The 26659-nt window shown below is 36.1% G+C and overlaps 1 protein-coding gene and 1 long non-coding RNA gene across 7 annotated transcripts in view; both read right to left on the bottom strand.

The window, feature by feature from the left end:
* BRINP3 (BMP/retinoic acid inducible neural specific 3) overlaps nucleotides 1-26659 on the bottom strand; it is a 223072-nt gene that overhangs the window by 140741 nt on the left and 55672 nt on the right. For 5 of the 6 annotated variants that reach the window (XM_035333109.1, XM_035333110.1, XM_035333112.1 and 2 more), the window contains one exon: nucleotides 5134-5223. The exons of the other annotated variant lie outside the window; for it this stretch is intronic. In XM_035333109.1, the coding sequence (XP_035189000.1) occupies nucleotides 5134-5223 (90 nt within the window). The remainder of the gene's footprint in view (nucleotides 1-5133; nucleotides 5224-26659) is intronic. 6 annotated transcript variants of the gene reach the window in all.
* Nucleotides 8541-19437, bottom strand: LOC118170674. Its single transcript, XR_004752836.1, has 3 exons — nucleotides 19353-19437; nucleotides 12556-12560; nucleotides 8541-8552 (listed from the first exon to the last, which is right to left on the bottom strand). It is a non-coding gene; the product is annotated as an uncharacterized LOC118170674 (long non-coding RNA).

Raw genomic sequence — 26659 nt, 5'->3', positions numbered from 1 at the left:
CTCTGAAATTATAATGGAGGAAAAAAGTTTTATGGATGACATAGATATGGATGGCATTTGCTTTTCACTAGTTGCACTGTGGCAGTTTTAATTTTATTCTGGGAATTGAATGAGTGCTACCAATTGTTGGCAGAGCATTGTTAATAGTTTATAAAATATTCTTTTAATTGATGAAATGCATCCAGAGTTCTCCTGAGGAAAATGTGCAAGCTTGTATCTATATGCAAGTAAACCTAAAACTGTTACTATTAAAAATCAGAATGTCAGCCAAAATCTAAGAACTTATAATACCGCACTTTTCAAACACTATACTGCCTCTAAAATTACGTGCTTGATCTCTTGAGTAGGATAAGGGACTACATAAGTGACATTAATTTTATTTTCATTCTGAGGTCTGGGGTTGACCTGATTGTCCCCTTGATGAACTACATCCTCACAGACATTTACATTTAAGCATTTTAAAGTATAAATTCCTCCAAAGGGTCATAGCCAAGCCAAGATAGATTATTTTCATGAATAATTCTTGTAAGCTATGGTATAAAATGCTTTACTAAGTTCAGATATTAATCTAATGCATTCTTCTGTTCTCCCCAGAATATGGAAATTAGAGTCAGTGGTTTAGAAAATTCCTCAGTGAGGTTGGAGGTCCTTGTGGCTGAAGATATGAAATATAGTATGTCTTGCTTCAAGGATGAAAGGATCAATGAATAAATATGGGATAAGTAGCCTAGATTTTTTCAAAGCTCCTGAAAGGGTAGGAAACCTTATTACAGTGTGTGTGTAAATTTGCCTGCACTCACTCTGGTTAGTCAAATCCACATCAAAACATAAGGCATGACATGAATGAGATACATGTTAGATTCAAATATATTATAAATTATTTGGGAATTAAAGATTTCAACTGAAACTGTTCCCTTTGAGCAGTGTTTTCTAGAATTTAAGTATAGGAATGAACTTGGTGAAAGACCCCAAATATAGCGAAAATCCACCATGAAAAATTCTGATTCTTATACTAAGCAAGACCTTACTGTGGCTGAGATTTGTATGTAAGTGTACAAAGGTGAAAGTTGTTTTTCTTCTCAGACCATCAGAAGAAAGCTCTAGAGTGACTGAAGAGTAAAGTTCTCTCCTTGCAACCATTAATTTCCCAAAAGTACAGAGAATAAATTGGATACTAATTAATGTAAAGCTGCTGATCCCTTATTTATGTATAAATCAAAATTTGCTATTAGTATAGTGCTACTAAATTCTCTAGAAGTGCCATTATCAGAACAATGTCTGCAAATTTCAGTTGTAGGATAAGATTCCAATTGCAGTGTTCTTTAAAAACAGAACTAAAACAGTCCTTTGGTCCAAGAGGATAGTACAGGGAACACAACTAGCTCCAAGACAAATTTTAAATGTGTTAAGTGGAAGCCTGACTGCAGGGATACTTCTCTCTAACTCTTGTCCACCCCTCACGTCCTCAACAGCTTTCCATGGGACACCAAACTATATAGTTCTCAATGGCTAACTGCCATAGGTCTTGCGGTCTCTTATCTGGCAGTTATTTTGCATGTCTAATGCAGCAGAACAGAAGATACTCTGCCACTCAAAACCTATTCAGCTATTGTAAGATTCTAATTTTACTTCCAAGCTGTCATCTAGTACTGCCCTTGAGACAAGACAATTTGTGGTGTATAAGATCTGCTTTTCTGAAAGGTTTCTTATGGAAATGCTTGTTCCTAATATGCTGCATACGGTCATACATAGCTTGCCTGAATGCACATTTATTTGCATTCCTGGAAATGAATTCACTATACAGTATTAAAGAGGAATTATCTATCTTATAATTGAAGACCATTTAAGTATGTCCAAAGAAATACTACTTATGAATAATCTTGTTCCAAGACTTTTTCAATGAAGTATCTTGTTAAAAATTCTAAAATTATGGTGAAATGAATAGGACTTCTTTTCTGCATGCAAAAATATAATGTATTAAAATTGCATCACTGAAAATTCTTTTAATATGAAATTCTTTTGCTTTAGTTATACATAGTCTTTTTTTCCTTTAGAATTTCAGTTTATAGCTGACTCTTCAAAATCAATGGGGACTCATTTTCTTTTTTTTGGAAATGGATTATGTACAACAATCTCAAACATATATTCCTCTGTGTTAAAAATCCAGGATTACAGTTTCTCTTCCTAATGAAAACCAGGAAACTCAGCAGCCTCCCCTCATCAGGACCATTTTTGTGAGTATAATCCCACATTTTCTGTTCTTAAAAAAAAAAAAAAAAAAAAATGTAATCCAAAGAAACTCACGATCTATTGGGAATGACTGAGGATGAAGACTCTAGTGACAATTCCCAAAGCAAATGAAATTTAGAAAGAAAAGCATGAGTAGAGGAATATTTTTTTTCTACTGAGAAATAAAATAAGCTGAAATGTAAGTATAATGAATGAAGGTGGTGGAAGCAGAAATGAACAAGACCAGTAGAGACAAAAGGGAAAAAATAGAAGAAATTTGACATAATAAAAAATCTGTCTTTCCACTCATCTCTTATCACATTAAATTAACATAACTATAAAATAATGACTTATTTTCTGCAGTATAGGTTAGCACTGTCTTATTTGTATGCATATGGGAATTTTCTATGAAGTAAGCAGAACTTACCCTTGCTATAAAAACCTCAAAAGCTCATACAGGTTGCTTCAGCAGCTCAAAATTAAAGCAACAATACTCCCATGCATGTATAGTTTTTGATGGTATTTCCACAGTGTTTGCATTCCATAAGCACTTACAGCACTGATGTAATACCTTCTGTTTCACAGATGAACAAAACCAGCTCTGGACAGTTACTCGAGATCAAACAGAAAGTAAATTATCTCAGAAAAAGGGAAAACTGTGAAAGTTCTGTGGAAGTGTGACTTGAATAAAACATGGTACACGGTGATCAAGAGCTGAAAGATATTCTCGGCTGAGCCAGCTGGACAAGTCTCTGAACTTATGAAATTCTTCTTTAGAGAAATACTTGCTGCTTGCATCTTGAACTAGTTTTTTATCTCCTCAGACATGTACCCACGCTAACCAGTATTAAATGGGCTAAAGCACATTTAACATGCCAAAAGCATTAGCTCAGTCTGCATTCATGACATTCAAATTTTGAAAGTGCATATTCAATAATATTGCACTGTGCAGAAGAGTAGAAATATTTTATGACAATAGTAAAAATACGCTTTCAGTTTTCAATTCTAAGAAACTAATGCTTCAATACTGTATTTCATTTCAATGTATTCTTTAGTCCTATAAGAAAAAGTGTAGATTTGCAAAAACTACCTTGAAACTGTTAAGGGTATTTGTTATCTTTTGGCAGTCTGCAGTTTTGATTTGTGTGTTCCACATAGCAAAAATTTTAGTGGTAACATTTCTACATGCCAGATTGTTCTGTAAACATTACAGGCTAGTTCTGCTCCTGTCTGTGTCAGTGAAAAACAGCTTTTTGTCTAAAGTAGATTAACAATAAGGTTTCCATTAAATTTGAAAATAATAATAACAAAATGATTTTGGTTGTTGATGGGTGGTAGTGTGTGTATGATGATGGAAATGGGTGGTAGGAGGGACTGCTGTGAAGTTTTTTTGTCTCTTTCAGTGAATCATAATATTAAAAGCAGAACATTTTGGATCCTTTACACAATTACAGCAGGAAGCAGAAGAAAGTCAGCTGAAAAAAAAAACTGTTTCCTTAGACGGCATAACCTGGCAAGAAGCCACTGTTTATAGCCCCTCAGTTGACTGCAGACACTGTGACTAGGGGTACTGAGAAAGGAACTATAGAAGATACTATACCCTGGCCCTGGCTCAGACCCATACTTCAGGATGAGTTGGAGCTTGGGCTCCCATGCAATATTCCTGTGATATGCACAAAGGTGAGTATAGACCTTTCCTATTAGTGTTATAGATTTTTATTTGGACTGCAAGCCAATACTCAGTTATACAATTGCTCAGGAATGCAGATCATACTTCAGCCAACTTGAGTATTAAAATTGGATTCTTTCCTTTCTTGTGCCCAGCCTTTACCAGAGAGTTGAGAATCTCAGTAATATAAACTGTTGGATTTATTTTATTTTATTTTATTTTATTTTATTTTATTTTATTTTATTTTATTTATTTATTTTTTTAACGAAAGTTTCACAAGCCTTCAGTTTCACAAGATAAATTGTATGTATTTGGAGATCGATCAAGTATTGGAATGGAGGTGCCCAGGTCAAGAAAATGATATGACAAGTGCTGATAATTCACTGCAGGAATTCAGGGATGACAAAATGCAGGGAAAGAAAATCTGTTGTTGCTATTGTGCTTGTCATCCCTTGTCATCACAGGGCATGGAAACCCATAATCCCTCCATTTCTGATTCAAAGTCCTACAAGCATTTTCCTTAGCTATAGCAGTCAATATGGCCACCAGTTTGCTACACATCTCTTTGAAAGCAGTCCGAAATTCAAAGACCTGTATACACCAGGAGATGTAACAGTACTCCTGAGAACTTTCAATACTGTTTTGATGCAATGCTGATAACATCAAATCATAGTACATCAACAACCAGATTGTGCATTGGAATGTCCTTTTGAAGATGGCATTTTGTCTGGGGTACCCTTAAGAGATACCACAGTTGCAATAAAGAAGGGCCAGACTTATTTACTTGGCTTGATGAGTCCATGTATTTTACCTGTCACACAAATAGCTGCTAATTCTCTCCCCTGAGGGGAAAAATCAAGGCATTAAGCTCAAACTGACCATGAAAAAGTTCCAGTACCAAGCTAGAGATGCTTGAGCTGACACAGCTGATTTGAATAGAAGTCATATCACTGGATACCTCAGTATATCTTCTGTGAATGACAGTACTTATATTACATCATTAGTTGTATGTTCCCATTTTACATAGGCAGAAATTTTCTTTTAGCTGTCAATTTATATAAATATACTTTATAATCTGTTCTTTATTTCACTGGCTGTGCGTGAGCCTTCAAAATCTATTATGTTTCAGAAAGCTATGTAGTAAGTACTAAAAGAAATTGAAGAAATTGAAAATTATTAACCTATATATATTACAATTATTAATATATGCATCCTATGAATAGTCTGGTTGTTACCTCGTTATTACCAATACACCTGTTGTTACTGTGAATCTCGTCTCTCCTTCCATGATCCTGCCAGAGTTTTCTGTCTGGCTTTTCTTCTCCCTAGTAAGCACAATAGCATACAGCCTAGTATATAGTATTAGGTAATAGATTAATTAGACATAGATTAATAATGATAATTTTGATATAGCTTTAGAAAACATTTATTCAGCCTGCTTTTCAGGATTTAGTGACCCAAAATGACAATCACATTTAGCTTGAAATGACAAGAGCAAAAAATGCTTAGAATCGGCTCCTTTTCTGTATCTAAGACAGTTAAAATTTCACTCTTGAGCTATGTATCTCACAAAAAGGTTATCTACCATTTTGGATGACTGCAGAAATTTTTCATGATTCATGTTATGTGAAACATAATAAATACCTGTATTCAGGAAGAACAAATGGTATGCAAACTTCAAGGCATTCTTCGTGTCGTTGCAAATGCAGGGACACTGGAAAATGTACTAACAGATTAAATCAAGAAATCAAAATCCTTGAGAGAGAAAAGAATGAAAATACCATTGGTGAACTGCTAAACCAATTTGGACTGATCTCAGTGTGGACTGCAAGTCATCAGTATTATGTGTTTGTACTGATATCTAGTTAGTGCTCCCAAATATTAACATAATGTACTAGTACACCTAATTATAGAATGACATATCTATCTACTTGATTCCTTAATCATGTGCATGATGACTCTAAAATATTGCACAAGACTAAGTTTAAAAACATTGAAATTGCTAATAGCACAAGATTAATAGCATATGCCATGTTACTGAAAAATTACAGTCATATGCAGCAACTTCTGTATTTATTGCATAGTGTGATGACAGAATGCTTCAGTTTAGCAAAGCTTAGCTTATGGTATCCTAAGTCCTTCTAACTGTGTTGCTACAGACTTCTTTATTTTTGCATAAAACCTTTGTGTTCTAGTAGTGAGATATTTAGGTCACTCTATGGCTTTAGATAAGGAGGAAATCAGATATTGGCCCAGGAGTATGTACTCAGCAAGGCCATTGATGACTTATGGTAACAATCTAATTTAAAGAGCAGTAAATAGTGAAAACAATAGACTACCTGTGGGGAACTCCTTACAGGGACATCCAACACTGTGTTGAAGTTGCAACCCAAGGTGACACCACTACGGCTAGAGGCTTGACCACCAGGCAGCACCCGGGCGGAGGTGGGAGTAACTGTACAGTTCCTTGGGTACAAAGTGAACATCTGAACTGGACTGGATGGGCTGTGACCTTGGAAAGCAAGAGTGTGAAATGAGTGAGTGTCAAAGGGTCAAAATTTGAAAACAGAAATTACTATCCACATGCTTTTCTAATCCCATTTAACAGATACATTTTAGATCTTCTGACACCACAAGTTGTGTGGTTCTGTTCTTGTGGTTCTACGCTAATTTCCCCAGTAACAGCTTGTGTTAAAGCTCCTATTACAGGGTAGAAGGGAAATAGGAATGAAAAAAAAATGACAGAAAACAAACTGATACAAGTCTAAAGCTGCCAGTTCTGACAGAGTTCTGACAGTAACTTATATAGTTTCTGATAGAAATAAAAATAAATATAAATAAAATTAAAATAAAAATTAAGCAACTAATCTGTTTCTTAAACTTTCTTGAGAATTAAGTCCTTTATATTCCTTAAATTACCCCATGGGATGAAATTATTTTCTTTTTGTTGCTGTTGTTGTTTTCCCTGGCTAATTTTAGCAACAGACCATTTCATTTATATCAGGTATAGTACTGCCAGTCAACCACTGCAAATCCCTTTATAAGGCTTTCCTAATAATACCCTATTTGCCAAAGTAGCATGAGGATGACTACATCAAAGACCAAGAGATACTGTGGTAATGGGCACAGTTTGAATTTCTATCATAAATAGAACATTTCATTTTAAATTAGTAAGAGATTTAGATGGTGATTTCTTAAGGCAGTTGATGTAATGGACAGTAGCTTCAGAGGGAATGCTGCAAAGTACAACAGAAGTGCAGGGACTAATTTCACCTTTAGGCACAAGACAAAGATGAAAAATCAAGTTAGGCTAATTCTAAGTATTGGTGAGCATGAATTCAGTCCTAAACACCAATGAAGGAGCAAATTATTTTCTGCCATGACCAAGCACTTGGTTTCCACAACAGCAATGACATGGTTGACAACTGTGCCCAAGTTTGATATTTATGTCCTTTTTCCTTCCCTGAAAATAAAAGAAAAAAAAAAAAAAAAAAAAACTTCATTCAAACTAGTAGTAATTCTTGAGTTTCACCTTCAAGAGCTAAAGAGCTGTTTGATTTATGGTGATACTGTGTATAGAAGGTTAATTCAGTGACACTAGAACATGAATGGAAAGTGGCAAACTCAGAAATATATTTGCGATAACACTTGACATGTTTTAATGGAGAAAGATTTGCTACCTTTGAAAACACTGCTGGCTTTACAGGATTTATGATTATTATTATTGTTGCTTTTCAAAAGTATTTGTGGTTCAGCTCTCACTTTTAGAAACTAAACAGGAATGTAAAATAGTCACACTGTGTATGAAGCTTATGTGGCAAGGCTTTGGTAGTGGGGCAGCTGCAGGGTTGTCCTCTGTGAGCACTGCACAGCAGCTGCACCATGTCAGATCAGAGCTAGCTCCAGTCAGCTGCAAAGGGACTCACCACTGGCCAGAGCATCTAGGAGTTCTTTTACAAGCATTCCCAGACTGAAGAGCCACACTCATCTGCTTTCCACCAAAATGTAGGATTTATGAACAGATTACAAGCACCTCAGTACTAATCACTTCCGATAACCAAATTGATTCCAAATATTTCAGCAGAGTATTTAATCAGTGTTTCCTTCCCAGTCAAAAGGATGTCAATGGCAATAAAAACTGGCAGTATTACTTCAGCAGTTGGCCCAACAACTTACAGCAATGTAATGTATTAACTATATGTGGCCAGACTTAAGGTCACAGTACATTAAAGGTAATCCTAAAATACTGAGGAATACATTCTAAAGTAAATTGATCATATCCACATGGAAAGAATTACAAATGAGTGTAATAAAAGCAACTTTGGAATCTTTATAGATTCTAATAAGCTTGCTCTTGGGAAAAAAAAAAAAAAAAAAAAAAAAAAAAAAAAAAAAAGGTTTCCAATCAGTGACCTATTTACTAATCACTTCAACTTACTTTCAGTCTAAACCAGGATAGTTTTCCCTCACAAATGTATGTATTGACCTTCCTGACTTCTGCTGAAGTTTTATGTAAACAAGATCCCATTTAAAGTGTGTCCATGTTTTCTGTAGAAACAAATGCTGGTACATATATTTCACACCTGAGTCCAAATTAGGTGGGCTTCCTAAAATATCTAATTGGGGATATGCATTTCAAGAAGGGGCAATTTTTCTATTGCTGTTTGACCATTGAAAGTATCAGTGTCTATTAACATTTTTTTCCTCTTAATGTGAAATTGTGCTGTACTTCAGCTTATAAGGAATTTCAGTCACTTTAAGCAATATTACTATTTGCTATTTTAAAATTTGTATTATTTTATTAATATTTTATTATTTTACAGAAATTAGAAATCTTTTGATACCTACATTATCTTAGATTTATGAAAAAATGAAAAGAATTTTACAAGTGGAAAAGCTTGGGACAATTGTCTATAATTCATATATACAAGTTCTAAGAAGAATCAATTCTGTTGATTTGCTTCTGCTTCTGTTCCATGCCACAGTAAGGCAAATTTACTTCCATTTCAAGTCTTATGTCATTTGGGTATAATTTTTTTCTTCCTGTTCATAGCAAAAGCTGTATTCTTGGGCACTCCCATTCATGTGATAATGTCCTATTAAGACTAGAAGAACCTATGCATTTAGGGCCTTCAGAGACTGTTGCAAATGATAATGCTTTGGCCTACCAGCCTGGCTTACCAGTAAAAAATAAACAAATAATTACTTATTTGGGCAACAGATGCTGCAGGTGTAAAAGGAACAGATACTCAGCATACAGGTTCTGTACTGCAGTGATGAAAGAGAAGGGCAAAAGGGAAAGGGCAACAGCTGCCGTAAAGGGCCATATTCCCTTCATGCACCAGCAGTTCCTGCCTACCTGTTAACAGGGGTGTTTAGTTCAATTCTCTCATGTGAGGGGCACAGGCTTGAGCAGAGAGTAGGAGAGCAGATTCTAGACGTGTAAGGGATAGTCCTAGTTTCACTGAACCTATTATTTAGATTGCTCCTGGAGAGTCTCAAATAAAGAAAAAAAATTATTCTGCCTATTCTGTTGCCTTAAATTATGTATGCTTGGATCCATAGAAATTTATCTGCTGTTTGCATCAGGGTCTCTGTGTTGAGGTGCTATTCTTATTCTATTACTTTGTCTTGTCATACAGAAAGACCATAGATAATTCTTCCTAGTGCTTTTCTCAACTCACATTCAAAGATGTAACACCTATACTACGTGTTTTTGTAGAGTCTTGGTTTAAATACCATAGATATTTGAAAGTAGTGCCTCCTGTTAGAAGAGATAACCATTACATATATAGTTATTTGCTATATTAGCAAATAACAGCAAACAGAACTTTGAATTTATTGGACGGTACAGAGAAAACACGTTGTCTGTATCACAAGCTAAAACTGACCCAGGCTTTTTTTGTTCAGTTTTGGTCCCCTCACTACAAGAAGCACATTGAGGCCCTGGAGCATGTCCAGAGAAGGGCTACAAAGCTCATTAAGGGCCTAGAACACAAGTCCTGTGAGGATTGGCTGAGGGAACTGGGGTTGTTTAGTCTGGAGTAGAGGAGGCTCAGGGAGACCTTATTGCTCTCTACAGCTACCTGAAGGGAAGGGGTGGGGAGCTGGGGGTTGTCTTCTTCTCACAGGTAACTAGTGACTAGAGAGAAGGACCTCAAGTTGTGCCAGGGGAGGTTCAGTTTGGAAATGAGGAGACAGTTCTCAGAAGAGCAGTCAGGCATTGGAACAGGTTGCCCTGGGAAGTGGTGGAGTCACCGTCCCTGGGGTGTTTAAGGAGAGGTTAGACGTGGTGCTTAGGGACATGGTTTAGTGGGTGACATTGGTACCAAGGTGATGGTTGGACCTGATGATCTTGAAGGTCTTTTCCAACCTTAATGATTCAATGGTTCTATGATTCTATCTTGCCTTTTTTTTTTTTTTTTCCTTTTCTTAATGGTCTAATCTTAAACTAAAAGAGCTGCTGAAATGAAAATAATTATATCTATTCATTTTAGGAAGTTTTCCGTGAAATTTACAACCTTTCCATGTTATTTTTGAGAGTATCATTAGTGTTCTAGAAATCAGTTCCATCGGTGTTTTCATTTTAAAGATAAATTGTGTCCTGAAGGGTTGTTTATAAACAATTTTCCCAAATTATTTTATGACCTTGCAGATTCATGCTTTAGGCTCCAGCTATCTGACAAAGTCTCATGACTCATTTCCTGCTTGCTTTTTCAGGTGTATCTTCCATGACTATTAGGAGAGCACATCTATCCCTCATTATCCTTGGAAGCTGACATATCTGGTGAAACAGAAATGACACAAAATAGAGTGATTTCTCTCTTTTTATCTTTACTTTAATTGCTGATTTGTATGAAGTCCTACCACTTTCTTGTGAGTTACCTGAAAGCTTGAATTCCTTATTTTGTTGTTATTTTTTCTCTTTTTTTTTTTTTTTCTTTTGAATTCATATTATGACAAGGAGATATTTCTTAACCTCTTGTGTTGGTAGTGAACTGGTTGAGTGCAGCTTATAGTATCTGAGTTTTAATTGGCTATTCTCACTGAGATAAAGCTTGGTTAGCATTACTACATATAATATATATATATATTTCCTGCTATTCTATTTCTTTTTTCCCAAATATCCGATGAGATAAAACAGTGGCCAGATATTCAAGTAAGTATTCCTAGCAAGCAATGATGCAAAACTGTCCTTGAAATAAAACTAATTTTATGGCTTGTAAAACTGTAGAGCATTTCAGAAATATAGTAGGATGTTTATGTACTCTTCAAATGAACATGTTTAAAACAGAGTATTACATGCAAGCTATAGTGCACCCTTTATAACAAAAATATACATAACACTTAGAGATGTTCACACGTTCCCCTGTCCAGCACTTTGTATCAGTGGTTTAAAGGTTTTTTTGTTGTTGTTGTTTGTTGTTTTGTTTTGTTTTGTTTTGTTTTTGTTGAACCACAGAAAAGAAGTCCTGTTGCTAAGGTGTTAAATTCAGCATATAGCCTACAGGTGTTGAGATTTTTAGCCCCCCAGGTAGATTTTACATGACCTTTAATAAATATCTCTGTGCTTCATTGCAACCATCTAAGAAACAGGAGTGATAAATATGTCTTTTTCTGACTTCCTTTTCCCTGTTACCATTCCAGGTATTAAGCACTCTCAAGATTGTGTTTGTTCTGTTGTAGCAAGTGTTGGTTCTACAGTGATGCAAATGCTGATAGCAATGCCATGCAAATAAAATAGGAATGCCATGCAAAAACTGCAGCAGATAAATATATGACTCAAGCAATGCGGTGCAGCTACAAAAACCAGGATATGAATCCAGTTTTATTTTTGATGTCTTGCTTCAGGACAAAAGGTATGCAAATAAGTGGTCTGGCTTCACACTGAGATGCAGGAGCTTTGTCTCAATGAAAAGATGAATTTCAAAATTTAGAAATGGCATTGGTTAGGACTGGTAACAGTCTGTGAGTTGCTTGCACTGAAAACTAGAGAAACATGCTGGCCAACCCATTTGACACCAGCTAAAATATCATTTTAGCACATCTATTTTCCTACAGATATGGATAAATGCTCCTTCTCAAAATATGTGAAGCAGGTCTGAGTTGCACCCTCTGTACTTCAGTCAGAAACTTAGTTTTGTCAAATAAGAAATACTATGGATCAATCAAACTGTTTTCCCTGTTTCCCTGTTTCCATATTGTTTCCATAAACAATAACCATGTTTATTCCATGGTTAGCAGCCACAGGATTTTCTTCCCCTTTTCTTCATACCTCTCCATATGAACTATTTCTCTATATGAACTATTTTTTCTATATGAACTCTTACTTCTCTCTGAAGAATATTTTTTCTCTGAGCGTTGAATATCCCTTAAAAACCTTATCACCAGCACTTTTTGGTGTAGGACAAATGATATTTTAAAAGGTTAAACTAAAGGAAACATGTAATAGCAAATAAGATATACATATGTGTGTGTGCAAATGGATTCAAGAGAAGCTACCTGCTGGCTTCAAATTCACAGCTTCTGCTCTGCTAAAATGATGTATCTTTCAGGAAATCACCCTTATCTCCCTCTAGCCACAAAGGGACAGATACCACAAGGACTGTCACTTGTAGCATATTTTTAAATTACATTCCCTTTAGGTATGAGCTAACACATCCTTCTGATCACTTGTTAAGGTCTTGATTCATCTGTTAAGTTCAATTAGCCTACCTGGAGTTATCAAACTTTTCATTATTTTTCTTCCATGCAAGCTGAATATCAGAGCTGCATTTCTTCAAGTAACTCTGCCAAAGCAGTTTGGCTAACTATCTGGTGGTGCTAAAAGTTAATAAATCTTTTTAGGAGCACAGGTAGCCCTGTGAATGCTTTCAATTTAAAGTCTGATTTATGTCCTTGGCTCAGCAGAAAGATTCTTTAAGAAGTACCAACACTGAAGTAAATCTGCAAATTCTTGAAGTGGCAAAATATTACCTAAGTCTGGACTGAGATTTAACTCTGGACAATAAATCACAGCTGCGTACTCTCTTAGAAGATAAGCCTTAACTGGCCTGTCTTTACTTTAGACTTTGGAAACTGATCTAACTGCCAATTAGATTTCTCTTTCCCAAGGAAAATAAAATTGCTGTTTGGAGTGAGATTTTGTATTTGTCCACTTAAAAATAAAAAATCCTTCAAATTACAGGAAGGCTTGAAATCAATAAAATAATGTGTCAGGGAATGAAAACACATTATGGAAGGAGAAACCCATTTCCAAAACATTTTTATAAAATATTTTGGGATAGTCTGCTAAAAAAGGGATTGTAGGAGTTTTAGAAATATTTTATTGCATGTCTTTTCCTTCTCCAGATCTGAATCAAGAATGACCATGAAAGAAAAAATATTTATAATACTCTGTGTGTTTTATTTTTTTATTTTGAAAGAAGAGGCTTAAGTTATTTTTTGGTCTATGTTATTATTTGGCTTCTTGGACTCAGACCTAGTCCAACCTAGACCATTTAGTCCAACCTCCTGCTGAAAGTAGATCCCATAATCTTAGGCTGCTTGGGACATTTTCAGTTGAATCTTGAATATTTTGTCCAGTTGAATTTTGAATATCTCCAAGGAGGGAGATGCTTGTACTTTCAGTTTGTGGACAACATATTCTCTTGCTTAACTACTCTTTGTGATTTTTTTCTTCTATGCCCAGCTAAAATCCCTCTTGCTGCAACTTCTGATCATTTGCTCTACACTATTTTACTTCAGATATCTATGTCTCCTCAGCTTGTGGTTTTTCACTTCCATTTGAAAGTATGCTATACGTACTACAGCTACTCTACCTGTATGTACACCTTGTGAAAGCCAGTAACAGAATGATGAGTCAGGACCAAATTCTACCAAGGAAAAATGAGGTGATGGTCCCCTAATGATTTGTAACCACTCAAGAGGGACAATCCCAAGTCTTACTAATTTTTTCATGATACGTGCTGCAGATCACTAATTTCTAGTTGATGTTTCCATAGCCAGAAAAAAAAAAAAAAAAAAAAAAAAAAAAAACTGCTAACAGTAGGACAGTTAGAATAAAAGCTTTTTTCTTTTTTTTTTTTTTCTTTTTTTTCTTTTTTTTTTCCTTTGATACCTTGTTCCCTTTTAAATACGGTTACTTAAGTATGATACTTCAACCCCACTAATATTTTTCATACTTCTGGGGAGAGTTCAGAGCAGAACAGAGACAGAGATTCAGAAATTTATCTCAAGGACACATTCTCTGATAAACTGAAGACGCATGGCTTAAACAGGAAATAAACCCAGTAAGTTTTACGTTTAAGTATTATATGTACTATTTTAATGTCTAAATTGATTTAATATATTTTGCCCATATAAAGATTTGGGATATTTATAAAAGATTATTTCTTTAAATAGTAGACTTTCTAAAGCTCCAGCTTCTTGCACTCTAACACATAGTATATATTCTGTTGGTGAAATAAGAGATTTAAAATAAGCTATATGTCTAACGTTCTTTACACTTCGATGAATGTTATGCTTATTCATAAATATATGAGAAAATGAGAAACTTTTGTAGTTACAAAATAGAAAACAGAAATTAGTTTTCTCATTTTAATAAACTGAATTAACTTTTTCTATGTACTATAATTTTAAAAAATCATGTACAGGAATAGATATACTGGCAAGTAATAAATCTGCCTTGACATTCTTCTGTTATTGCTAACTGTGAATGAATAGTACAGGTTTATGTGCTAGTAATTCAGCTCTTTCCATCCATTATCCTGTAGGTAATTTGTTATGTTTATAATAACAGATTCTCAAACTTATTACATTAAACCCTCAGATACTAGAAAATATATAAGATTGAAGGGAAAATCCTGAATAAGCCACTGCTGCTTTGGTAAAATATGGATACAAGTTTTGTTTTTTGTATTTCAGAGGTAATAAAACAGTATTTACATGCTACATCAGAGCCAGAGATGATAGCGAACACATCTGTTGTGACAACTAGCAGAACATTAAGAAGCAGAGATCAGCTAAAAATTGCAAGGCCAGTCTCCCAAGTTTTGCAATTGCAAGCCAACCTCTCCACAGTTGCTGCTTCAGCTTTCATAACTTAAACATTTTACCTGTATTTGACATCTTTTTATTATATGAAAACCTAGTCAGCTTTACTATTCAACAGCAATTTACATATATTACACTTCGTGGTGGTTTCACCCTCACGGACAGCTAAACTCTAACACAACCACTCTCTCACTTCCCCTCCTCAAAGGAAGAAGGGGAGAAAACGTGATGAAAAAGGGCTCAAGGTTGACTTAAGGACAACAGTCATGCCTTGGGCAAAACAGACTCAGTGTAGGGAGATATCCCTATACTACCTATAACTAGCAGACTAGAACAATGAGAAACTGAAAACCAACTACAAACATCTTCTCACCCCATCCACCCTCTTCTACGTCCTCCCCCTGAGCGACACAGGGGAAGTGGGAATGGGGACTGAGGTCAGTCCATAGCACTTCATCTCCGCCGCTCCTTCTTGGTCACTCTCTGCCCCTGCTCCAGTGTGGGTTTCCTCCCATGGGATGTCATCCTCCCCAAATTGATCCTGTGTGGGCTTCCCACAGGGAGCTCTCTATGGACCGCAGTCTCCTCCAGGCCACATCCACCTGCTCCACTGGGGCCTCCTCCACGGGCTGCAGCATGGAGATCTGCTCCGCCATGTGACCCATGGGCTGCAGGGGGACAGCCTGTTCCACCAGGGGCCTTTCCACAAGCCACAGGAGAACTGCTGCTGCGTGCCTGGAGCACCTCCTGCCCTCTTGCCCTCCTGCTGCACTGACCACTGACCTTGGTGTCTGCAAGGCTGGTTCTCACTCATCTCTCCCAGCTGCTGTTGCGCAGCAGTTTTTTTTTTCTTTTCCTTTTTTTTTTTCATTTTTTTTTCCTTTTTTTTTTCCTTTTTTTTTTCCTTTTTTTTTTTTTTTCTTTTTTTTTTCTTTTTTAACTGCTCCCTCTGATGCCCAACCAGGAACACTCATGGCTCAGCTCTGGCCAGCGGTGGGTCCCTTCTGGAGCTGGCTGGAGCTGGCTCTGGTCTGACATGAGGCAGCCGCTGGGCTCTGCTCACAGAGGACACCCCTCCAGCGCCCCCTGCTACCAAAACCTTGCCATGTAAATTCAATACACACAAACTGTTGTGTTTCATGTTTTGAAAAGCATGTTTTTGGAAGTCTAGATGACAATCCAGTTAGCCTTGATTATTTAAATCATAGTCACTTTTGTGACCAATATCACTAAAGCAGCCCTGAAAAAAATTGATTTCTCAGCTCATCATCAAAAGTAGAAAGATAGTAGCAATATTTGTGTGGATATTTGAGTTGAAAGGACAGTTGATCAATAGAGTTGTTTTAATTTTGACAAGTGGCAAATAGGGAAAATAAAATTTCTCATTAAAGCTCCATCAGCTGTTTTGTGAAATTGAACTGACTATTGTTCTTTGATGGTGGGCTGAACTTCTTCAGACAGATGCACTGAAGGCAGTGATCCAGATCCTGCAGAAACATTACCTTGGATTTATCTGTCTTTTATTTGTCCTTCATTGTCTTTATTTAATCTATTCCAAAGCTTGATGTATATTATATATTACATTGTAAAATTTGTTTTTTTTTTTTTTTTTTGTAAACTAATTATTATAACATTTGGTTGCCTATCCCATTAGAGAATTAAAAAAAAAATGCATTTTTAAATGATTTTTTTTAAATAAAAACTACGTAATTATTCAACTTTGAAACCATTCAAATGGCATTTTTTTTCCAGAACGAATACGTTAATGAAATGCATTCTGCTTTAAAAGAGTGTACAGGAGATCTTAAAGAGAGAGTTTTGGACATTTGAGTCTTTCTAATTTTTTCTAGATTCCTGATTTTGTACAGTTTTGGATGGTATATATGTGCCTTTTTATGTGAAATGGTGAGATACATACGAAGTGTCTACAACTAATCTCTATACTCAACTGGCTCTCAACTGGCTTTTTAGCCTGACAGTTGCAAGCTTATCTATTTCTGAGTGATCATTGGTACACTTTATGCTATTGCACTTAATCAAAAAAGGATAAAATACTATGTTATTTATGAAATGTAATCACAATATACATTCTCACCATGTAAACTTGACTGTATTGTAAGACCTGTGTGTTTGCTGAAATTTTTCTTCCATAATGAAAGCCAAATAACAGAAACTTGAGACCATAATAGCAATTCTGTTTCAGTCGTATCCCAACCTGACAAATACATCACTTTTCCCAAGTTCAGACCCTTTCAAACTTTAATTCATTTCTGGCTGTGAAAAGTAGACATGTTCAAACACAAAAACATAGTAGTTTAACTAAGTGCTGAGAAGAAAATCATCATCTGGAAGAACTTGATTTATGACTTTAAACTACACATTGGGTGTGCTTTTAGCATTGAAGGTGGTAGAAACCATTGAGAAAAAAGTTTTTTGTTTGTTTGTTTGTTTTTTCGTTGTTGTTGTTGTTTTGTTTTTGTTTTTGTTTTCCCAGAGATTTGTCTCCTTCTGATGATAATCCTGAAATGGGAGTGTCACAGCCGCAAATAGAGATGAGTATGTTTCTCAGAAGGCAAATTTATTTTGGATGTCATGCAGATAAATGACATATATGCTTATTGATGCTAAAAGATACACATTTCAAACCAGGAGGCAAAAGCAATCCTAGCAGCAAGGCACTGCAGAACCCCATGGCTGCCAGGTGCTCAGATACTTAATGACCATTCATGATCTGGGAGTTGAGAGAACCTTGAAACGAGGTACTCAGAAAAATAGATGCAAAAGGATAAGTCCAAGAAATTAAGCACAAAATACAAGTATATTTTCAAAAAGCAATTCTATTATATATGTATGTATATATACATAATTGACAACCATAGTACAAAACTTCTTAAACTTGTTAAGCAAAAGCTATTTTTTACTTCAGTTCTGAATCCTACCTTGAAATGATCAGTCATGGGTGGACAAACTATGAAAGAAGAAACCCTGACTAATTTACCTCAGCTTCAGAGACTACGTTCCAAGTAACTGGGGTACTTCAAGGCATCTGCCAATGGCAAAGCCTCTAAACAAATACAAGCGTGGTACATGGGAATGCTGCCTTTGCAGTCATTTATAAATATATCTGCAGATAAGGTAGATTACTATAATCGTCAGGCTTGGTGTCTGACATCAAGTTGGTTTTCATTTATCTGTGTAATGTAAAATTTTCCATTGGGAGGATTTTGTGAAACTTGGGCACAGTTTTGAGTGTGAGAACCTAAAATGAAGTCCACAACAAACTACATACCAAGTAACATTTTTGTCATAAAAGCTTAATGCTAAATTCATTACAGATAAGTGAATCAGAGAGGCTTCCCTCTTTCTGCAAATGTGAGACTAGCATGCTGGATTATCCATGATGAAAGACTGGAGAAAAAAAAAATATAGGTCATTTTTTTGGAGAAAAAAATTAACTTCCTGATTTGCACGCTAGAAAAACTGGCAAAAATAAGCACATTGCTACAACAAATATAAAAAATTGTAATAGTATCTAAATGTGAAAATATTCAGACTTCACTCTTCACACATAAAGCGTTAAACTCTCTTCCAGAGCATTTATGGTGTTTTTTGTTTGTTTTTCCTGACAAGATACTGCATGTTATATATATATAAATGTGTGCACAAATGCTGATTGTGTCAGTAGGCTCATATGATCACATTTTAGGGGGGATGATGTCTGTAGTCCAATCTCAAAGTAGGCGCAGCTCTGAGGACAGACCAGGGTGTTCATGGCTTTGTCAATCCAATTTGTAAAAGCCACCAAGGAAGGAGATAGAGTGCAAAAGGAATTGAGTGCACCCTCAGTAAGTTTGCAGGTGACACCATGTTGGGGGGAAGTGTCAATCTGCCAGAGAAGAGGAAGGCCCTGCAGAGGGATCTGGACAGGTTAGGTGGATGGTCAGAGGCCAATGGGATGAGGTTCAACACAGCTAAGTGTTGCGTCCTGCACTGTGGCCACAAAGCCCCATGCATTGCTACAGGCTTGGAGGAAGACTGGCTCCAAGCTGTGCAGAGGAAAAGGACCTGGGGGTGATGGTCAATGCTCACCTGAACATGAGCTGGCAGTGTGCCTAGGGGGGCAAGAAGGCCAACGCCATGCTGGTCTGTATGAGGAACAGTGTAGCCAGCAGGACCAGGGAAGTGATTGTCCCCCGATACTCTGCTCTGGTGAAGCCGCATCTCGAGTACTGTGTTCAGTTTTGGGCCCCTCACTATGAGAAGCACATCAAGGCCCTGGAGCATGTCCAGAAAAGGGCTATGAAGCTGGTGAGGGGCCTGGGACACAAGTCCTGTGAGGAGAGGGTTGTTTAGTCTAGAGAAGAGGGAGCTCAGGAGAGACCTTATTCCTCTCTCAAACTACCTGAAGGGAAGGGGTGGGGAGCTGGGGGTTGTCTTCTTCTCACAGGCAGCTAGCGACAGGACTAGAGGGAACGGCCTCAAGTGGTGCCAGGGGAGGTTTAGATTAGAAATGAGGAGACATTTCTTCTCAGAAACAGTAGTCAGGCATTGGAACAGGTTGCCCATGGAAGTGGTAGCATCACCATCCCTGGAGGTTTTCAAGGAAAGGTAGGACCTGGCACATAGGGACATGGTTTAGTGAGTGACATTGGTAGTAGGGTGATGATTGAACCAGATGACCTTGAAGGTTTTTTCCAGCCTAAAGTATTCTATGATTCTATGATATGAGACATTGTCTGAGTGATCTGATTTAATATTTAACTGGACAGTTTTTAAGTTTGCTTTCACTTACCCTTTGAAAAAGATGAAGGGAAGGGACTACTGTAGGAACTTTCAATCCAGCCTCCTAAGACACCTTTGATATTAAGTAAGCTAGACTCCAGTATAAAACTTGTACCTTGCTTCCTACACATGGTAGGATAACAGTTTTATCTGCTTTTCTCTCTTGAGTTATTATGGGGCTATGAAAAAAATATAACAGCAAACTAACAAAACAAAACAAAAACGAAGAACTCCCCTCTCACACACACACACAGGCTTTTTTTCAGACAGACTTTTAGAAAAAAAATATAGAAAAATAACAGGATAAATTAAAAGAATTCAGTGGGTACACCTGGAACATGGTCCTCCTTGGTGTGTTTCAGATTATCAAATCTGTCTGTCTACAAGAAATTTTGCAACATTAGCTTATGATCTGAAATTGTATCCATGGAAAAATGGTTAGACAGCAAGAAATTCTTTCCAGATGAGTACATGAAAAAGAATGATTATTTGCAACGAAGAACGGTTAAGCAAAACCCTTGGAATTGTCTGTGAAACTAGGTACCTGCAAGATGAAGGTATAAAAGTATGTTGTAAAAGCAGACCAGCTGCTGTAAAAAAATAAATGCTTAAGTAAAACACGTGATCTAGAATGCTTCAGTTCTGCTAAGGATATTTACAGTTTATGCAGACAGAGAGCAAAAGGATAGAAAAGCTCTCTAAAAATTATTTAATGGCAATAAGTGTCCAAAGAGCTTGCATGGCCAGCAATAAAGCTTTTCATGATAAGCACTGGAAAGTAACACTGTGTAATTACAGGCACAGAAAAGGGGAAAGAATTCTTGTACTTGCCTTCTGAGCTGCAGTTACATTTAATACCTTCCACAAATGGATGAAAACTAGCTACTGGAGAGACACTGTTCATTAATTTATAAAAACAGAGATGAGCTTCAAAAGTGATTAGCAGCTGTTACAGGATCTGATACTGAAATAAAGGCTTGCTGCCATCAATGGTTTTGTTTTGTTTATTTTGTTGTTGTTGGCAGTGTGTGTGTACGTGTGTGAAAATAGTTTGTTGCCTGGAATCCATGAAAAGTATATGCATGATGAATATGTATATGCATAAGATGATGAATTTAAATAACAAAACTCTATGAAAATCCTCCTTCATGACATTATGACACAAATAGCTTAAGTACTTTAAAACTTCTTACGTACTTCCTAAGTACTTAAGTACTTCTACTCTAAAAGCAGAAATCTTGGAGGTAGATAAATTGTGCTTATCTGTCTTTTAATTACATTTCCTATGAGACAAATATGCACTACTTTATTTTAACATTGAGAAGCCCATGTCAGTCCAGACATTGCAAGTGCACAATGTGATTTTTTTCAAATTCAAAAAGCAGTGATGGCTACACTTGCCAACAAAACTGAATTCCTGCAATATTCAAATTCATTCTCAATTTAGATGGGATGATAGACACTATGTCCAGCTCATGGAAAATCTAATATGCATGCAAGAAAGATTTTGTGTTAATGAGAATCCCACTAAAGATTATATTGTCACCAGGGTGCATAAAAATTGAACTGATGGTGATGAGCATATGTGGGAAGAAATCTGAGCACTTCTCTCTGATTACCATGCTGGAGAGATCAAACAGCATCCCATAAGCGGAACGAAAGAAAACCCTTCTGAATTAATGAATTAGGTATCCCTAGCCTATGCATAGTATTACAGGAGAGAATATTTGTTAATGAAGGTTTTACTGATGACTTAATGCTTTTATTTCTGACTTTATGCTATTCCCAGCAAAATCCCGTACAATTCACTCAGACAAAATGCTTGTACTTTGAGGCATTCAGCTGCTTCTGCAATGCAGGTTCTGGAAGCTGAATGCAGTCCTAATGAGCTCATCTAATATCACTTTAATGCATAGTGCTATAACACTACATAATAGCATGTGACAAGAAAAGTTTTCTGCTACAGAGAACTACCATGTGTTCTTTTCAAACTTTTCTATCAGAGGGAACCAAACAGGATTCAGATGTTTATCAGCAAAGACATACTAGGATTCAGATTTCTGGAACTAGAAGCCTTGATGCATCGCCTCTTTTACCCCTTCCTTCCCTTGAAGCCTCAATGCATTTCCATATTTTTCTCCATTTTTAACATTTTCTATTTCACCTTAACTCCCATGGGAAAAATAAAAATAAAAATTTGTAATTAGTCTGAAAATGCCATCACAGTTTCTTCACTTGTGAAGGTGTAATCTGGTTAATTTTCAGAGGTCTTCAGTATCAGAAAAAAGAACTATCTTTCATCCTGTGAAGATGGCAGGATGAACTGCATGGTATATAGAAAGCTATTCACAATGATTTTAGAATTTCTTTAAACCACCAGTTTATAATTAAGGTCACACAAACTGTGGAAAAACATTGGTATCCAAACATATCCCCAAGCATAGAAAAACTTGCTTTGCAACTTTTTCCATTATTGGATATAAATGAGTATTCTTCATAAAATAATTTATTTTCTGAAAATATAAATGACCTTGTTAAGGAGAGTAGAATTAAAATATAATTTTCAATAACACTGACTTTAGCTGATAATAGCTTATTTGCATATTTTATCTAACTGCTAATTCTCTTTCCAGTGAGAACATCTATATACTCATACGCATCAAAAAGAGAAGCCTTTGAATTTGTACTGTCACGAAACAAATTGTCTTCTCTCTTATCAGCACATTTTAAATAATAACCTTAAGAGTTTTTGTTTGTTTGTTTGTTCTTTAAATACTCTAGGTCTAGACTATCATCCTTTAATAGTTACAAAAAAAAATAAACACTAAATTAAAAAAGTCTAACAGAAGATGAAGACATTAAAGATATAATGCAATTATTAAAAAAAAAAAAAGTGTTGAAACAATCCATTTTATTTTATTTTATTTACTTCCCTATTGTCCAGTGTTCCCTAATGCTTCCTAACTTCTTATTTATAATACCAGAAATGCATTATTTGTAATACATTGAGGCTGTATAATATAGTTCCCCTTTACCTTCTTTCTCTCTCTCTGTCAATACTCTTAAAAGAATTCTATCTGCAATTGTATGGTTTTGTCACAGCTATAACTTGTCCTACAGCAGAATACAGTGCCATATAGAATGTGTGGTGTTTTTACTGTAACCATAGAGAAGAAAAGATATGTTTTCTGGTTGTTTTAATGTAGTTAAATCAAAATCAGTTTCTGAATCAAAAGAAAAGTAAAAAGAATTAAAAAAGAAAATGCATCAGCTGATCATACCATTAGATTAAATGCTTTGCCACTGCATGTTATTTGTTGTTGTTGTTTTTCTTTCTGAATTGAACAAGCAGGGAGAATATAAAATAACAACCTTGGTTTTATAATTTATGTGTATGTGGTATTTATTAGTCTGACATAGCAACAGAAATCTTATTTATATGAAATTGGATGAGTCTAAATACTGACCAACTGATGTTATGGTCTTTATTTTAAAAAAATCTTACAGTTTTTGTAAGTTCAGTCTTTCTGTTGTTTTGTTTCAACTAAATAATGCGCACTTACCTATAGTTACACTGTGCTGGCAGTGACTGTTACAGAAAGATGACACAAAGAGGAACAAATCTATCAATATTAATAAGTAATGGAAATATTGCTGTCTCAATGTCAATCCAAAATGAACTAATATAGAATTTCAGAAGTGCCAAGTAGTATTTCCTTTTAGAAAAAGGAAAACAACAAACTGTTTAAAAGTATAGCCAATAAACCAAGATTACCTTATTTTCCCATAAATAAATCCCAAGTTATCTGAAAGACTGTAGGATCACACAAAATACTCCTGAGAATATAATCAGGTAGCTGACTGAAAACCAGATATTTCAAAACATCCTTGTGAATTCCCTAATCCCAGGCACTGAAACTATTATTTATAACTGACTGAACATATACTGTCGTGTGGTGTCACTGAAAATATCTGAAGTAGCTATAGGCTTAGTTCAGAAATTACTGAATGACCTTCCATGATTATATTACCTAGGAAACCAGGACAAATGTTCATAGACTTTATTTCTCACTACCAAAAAAAAAAAAAAAAAAAAAAAAAAAGCATTTTATTTGTTTTTATTGCTGGAACATCTGGAAATCCCCACTAAGGCTGAGTGAAGCTTCACAGTGTCTTTTGCCTTCCATAAAGGGAGGAAAAGATGCCTTTTCAGGCTGACTGTGATGTTGCAGATGTGCTCACACCACACAGGGCAAACAATGGAAACACAGCTGCAGAGCAGAAAAGTAGGGAGAAAACATTTCTTTCCTTCCTCAACAGCAAACTTCCTCAATATTTTTGGCACAGCAGGGACAGAGTTTAGTGTCTCATTTTTGTAGCTCAGTATGTCATTTACCAGGGCACCAAGATTCAGAACATTCACATACTTCCCTTCTCTTTCACTATTCTTCCTCTGGGACTAATTTTCTTTCATTAGCTTGGCTTAATGCTAAATCTGATCTCTTTTCTGATGGATAATAACAAATGTTTGAATAATATTTTTTTCTTTGCTCTTAATGAACGTTTTGATCTCTAGGCCACCCTAGAGAGCTCAGCATGGAGCTTGAGGTGGTCCACAGAAGCCTCATTAGTCTGCAGCATTTGATTGCTGTTGTAGATACTGAAATGAAGTTAGAGACAGATCATGTCCTCTATCATCTGTCAAACTCATTCCATATGCTGATATGGATATGGTTCCATATATGATATGGATATATGATATGATATGGATCCATTTCAGAGTGGATTGCTGGTTGTCCATTCATTTGTATCTGGCTTTATGAGATCTTTAACTTGAACAACAAGATGTACTACAGATACTACAAGATATACTTCATATACTGTGATAGTACCCAAGATGCTACAGTTTCTAAGGCATGGACATTAAAAGAGAAAAGGAAAGGAAAAGGGAAAAGGAAAGGGAGAGGAAGAGGGAGACAAAAGCCTCAAGCCTGTTAAAAAAAAAAAAAAAAAAAAAAAAAAAAAAAAGGGAGAATGCATTGACACAACCACCACATTTTTGACTCTGAAAGGACACTATTAAAAGGGGTTTCATTGTTTGACTCTGTTTTTCTCCACTGAGAATAAAACAACTAAGTTAAATAAGCATTTTAACTTTCATTAATACAGTTACTTTCATTTATACAGTGCCTTTTTAACTCCAAAGTATCATTAAACTCTTAGACAAACTTTAACATATATGCAAGATGTATAGATGAATCACTTCACACACCACTGTGGGTGGAACTACTACTGGTATGAAATATGTGAGGCAGTTAACAGTCATGGCAACATAGATGCACACAGACAAGAATCTGAAAAATAAGTAACTTCTCCATCTAAAGCTGAAGGGAAAAAACATGTCCTGAATGGAAAGTGCTCCAGGCCTGGGAGCTCGTAACCCTTTCCTTTAACACTTCTTGGCCTTTTGGCAAAGATATTCAAACAGGGCACTGAGTTCCTGTTCATTTTAATGGTAACAGGATGGGTAATAGTCTCTCCCAGTCATGTGTGATTGTCTTTATAGATTTATTATATTTTTTTTTAACTACATGACTATAAAAAACTTTGGCTATCTGTCTCTAGACAAAGAATAACTGAGGTGTTCACAACTGTTAGATCAGTAGTTCAATACTATTTATTTGTATTGACTATGCTGCTACAATTGGCTTATTGGTAGTTTTGTTCACCAACCCACACTGAGTGAGGTGTTGAATTGCACTGATTTGTTATGAATTTCTGGTGCCTCATATGGTATGAGTTCTCAGATCACTAATGAGCTATGCTTTTCTCAACAAGAGAAACAACTCTTTCCTCTGCATTTCAGGGAGCTGATCCTCCTTTTCAGCACATGGGAGGAACAGGTTGTACTGACTGTACGCTCTTCCTTGGACCAGGATCTATGACTGCCTTTTGCCAAGGCAGTCAGATGCTTCTTTCACCTCTTCCATTTCAGATCACAGAATCACAGAATCATTTAGGTTGGAAGAGACCTCCAAGATCACCTAGTCCAACCTCTGACCTAATATTAACAAGTCCTTCACTAAACCATATCACTAAGCTCTACATCTTTTAAAGACCTCCAGGGATGGTGACTCAACCACTTCCTCGGGCAGCCTATTCCAATGCCTAACAACCCTTTTGGTAAAGTTCTTCCTAATATCTAAACTAAACCTCCCCTGGTGCAACTTTAGCCCACTCCCCCTTGTCCTGTCACCAGGCATGTGGGAGAATAGACCAATACCCACCTTGCTACAGCCTCCTTTAAGGTACTTAAAGTCTCCTTTAAGGTACTTAAAGGATATTTCTATCATTGCAGATACACAGGGGCCTTTTGCACTTGAGGCCAGTAGGTCAGTTTTTTGACCTACTTAAAGTGAATGACTTTGCACTTCATCCCACATTTTTCAGTAGTAGATATATTTATAAGGTTCCTGGCTATACTCACTGAAAAATGGTATTGAAAAAGTTAAGTGTTATTCTTTCATGTGGAAACTGAAGAAATCTTCTTAAAAGTCTAATTTTTCATATTTACATCCTGCAACCAACCTCAGCTAGCCTTCCTAGTCTCACAAAGACACAGAGAAATGCAGAAACATTAGCCAAAGATATAAAATCCAAATGACTTGGAGGACTTCAAGAAGAATGCCTCATTCAGAACTGTCAAAATGTCCTAAAACATGTAAGATTTTACACAGAAAACTGCAAGTCTATACCTGCCTAGAAGGTGTAAAGTTACATTATGTTATTCCTGAGACCTTTATTACTCATGTAGAAACAGGCTGGTTGTAATCCATATCCAGGGGATGGGTGGTGGGAGGCTGATCTGTATTAAAATAGATAGACAGACAGATAGACAGACAGATAGACAGACAGATAGACAGA

The sequence above is a fragment of the Oxyura jamaicensis genome, chromosome 8, assembly GCF_011077185.1.
Source record: "Oxyura jamaicensis isolate SHBP4307 breed ruddy duck chromosome 8, BPBGC_Ojam_1.0, whole genome shotgun sequence".
In the NCBI taxonomy this organism is placed as follows: domain Eukaryota; kingdom Metazoa; phylum Chordata; class Aves; order Anseriformes; family Anatidae; genus Oxyura; species Oxyura jamaicensis.
Note: the sequence above shows the minus strand (reverse complement) of the source record. Positions and strands in the feature narration are given on the sequence as shown.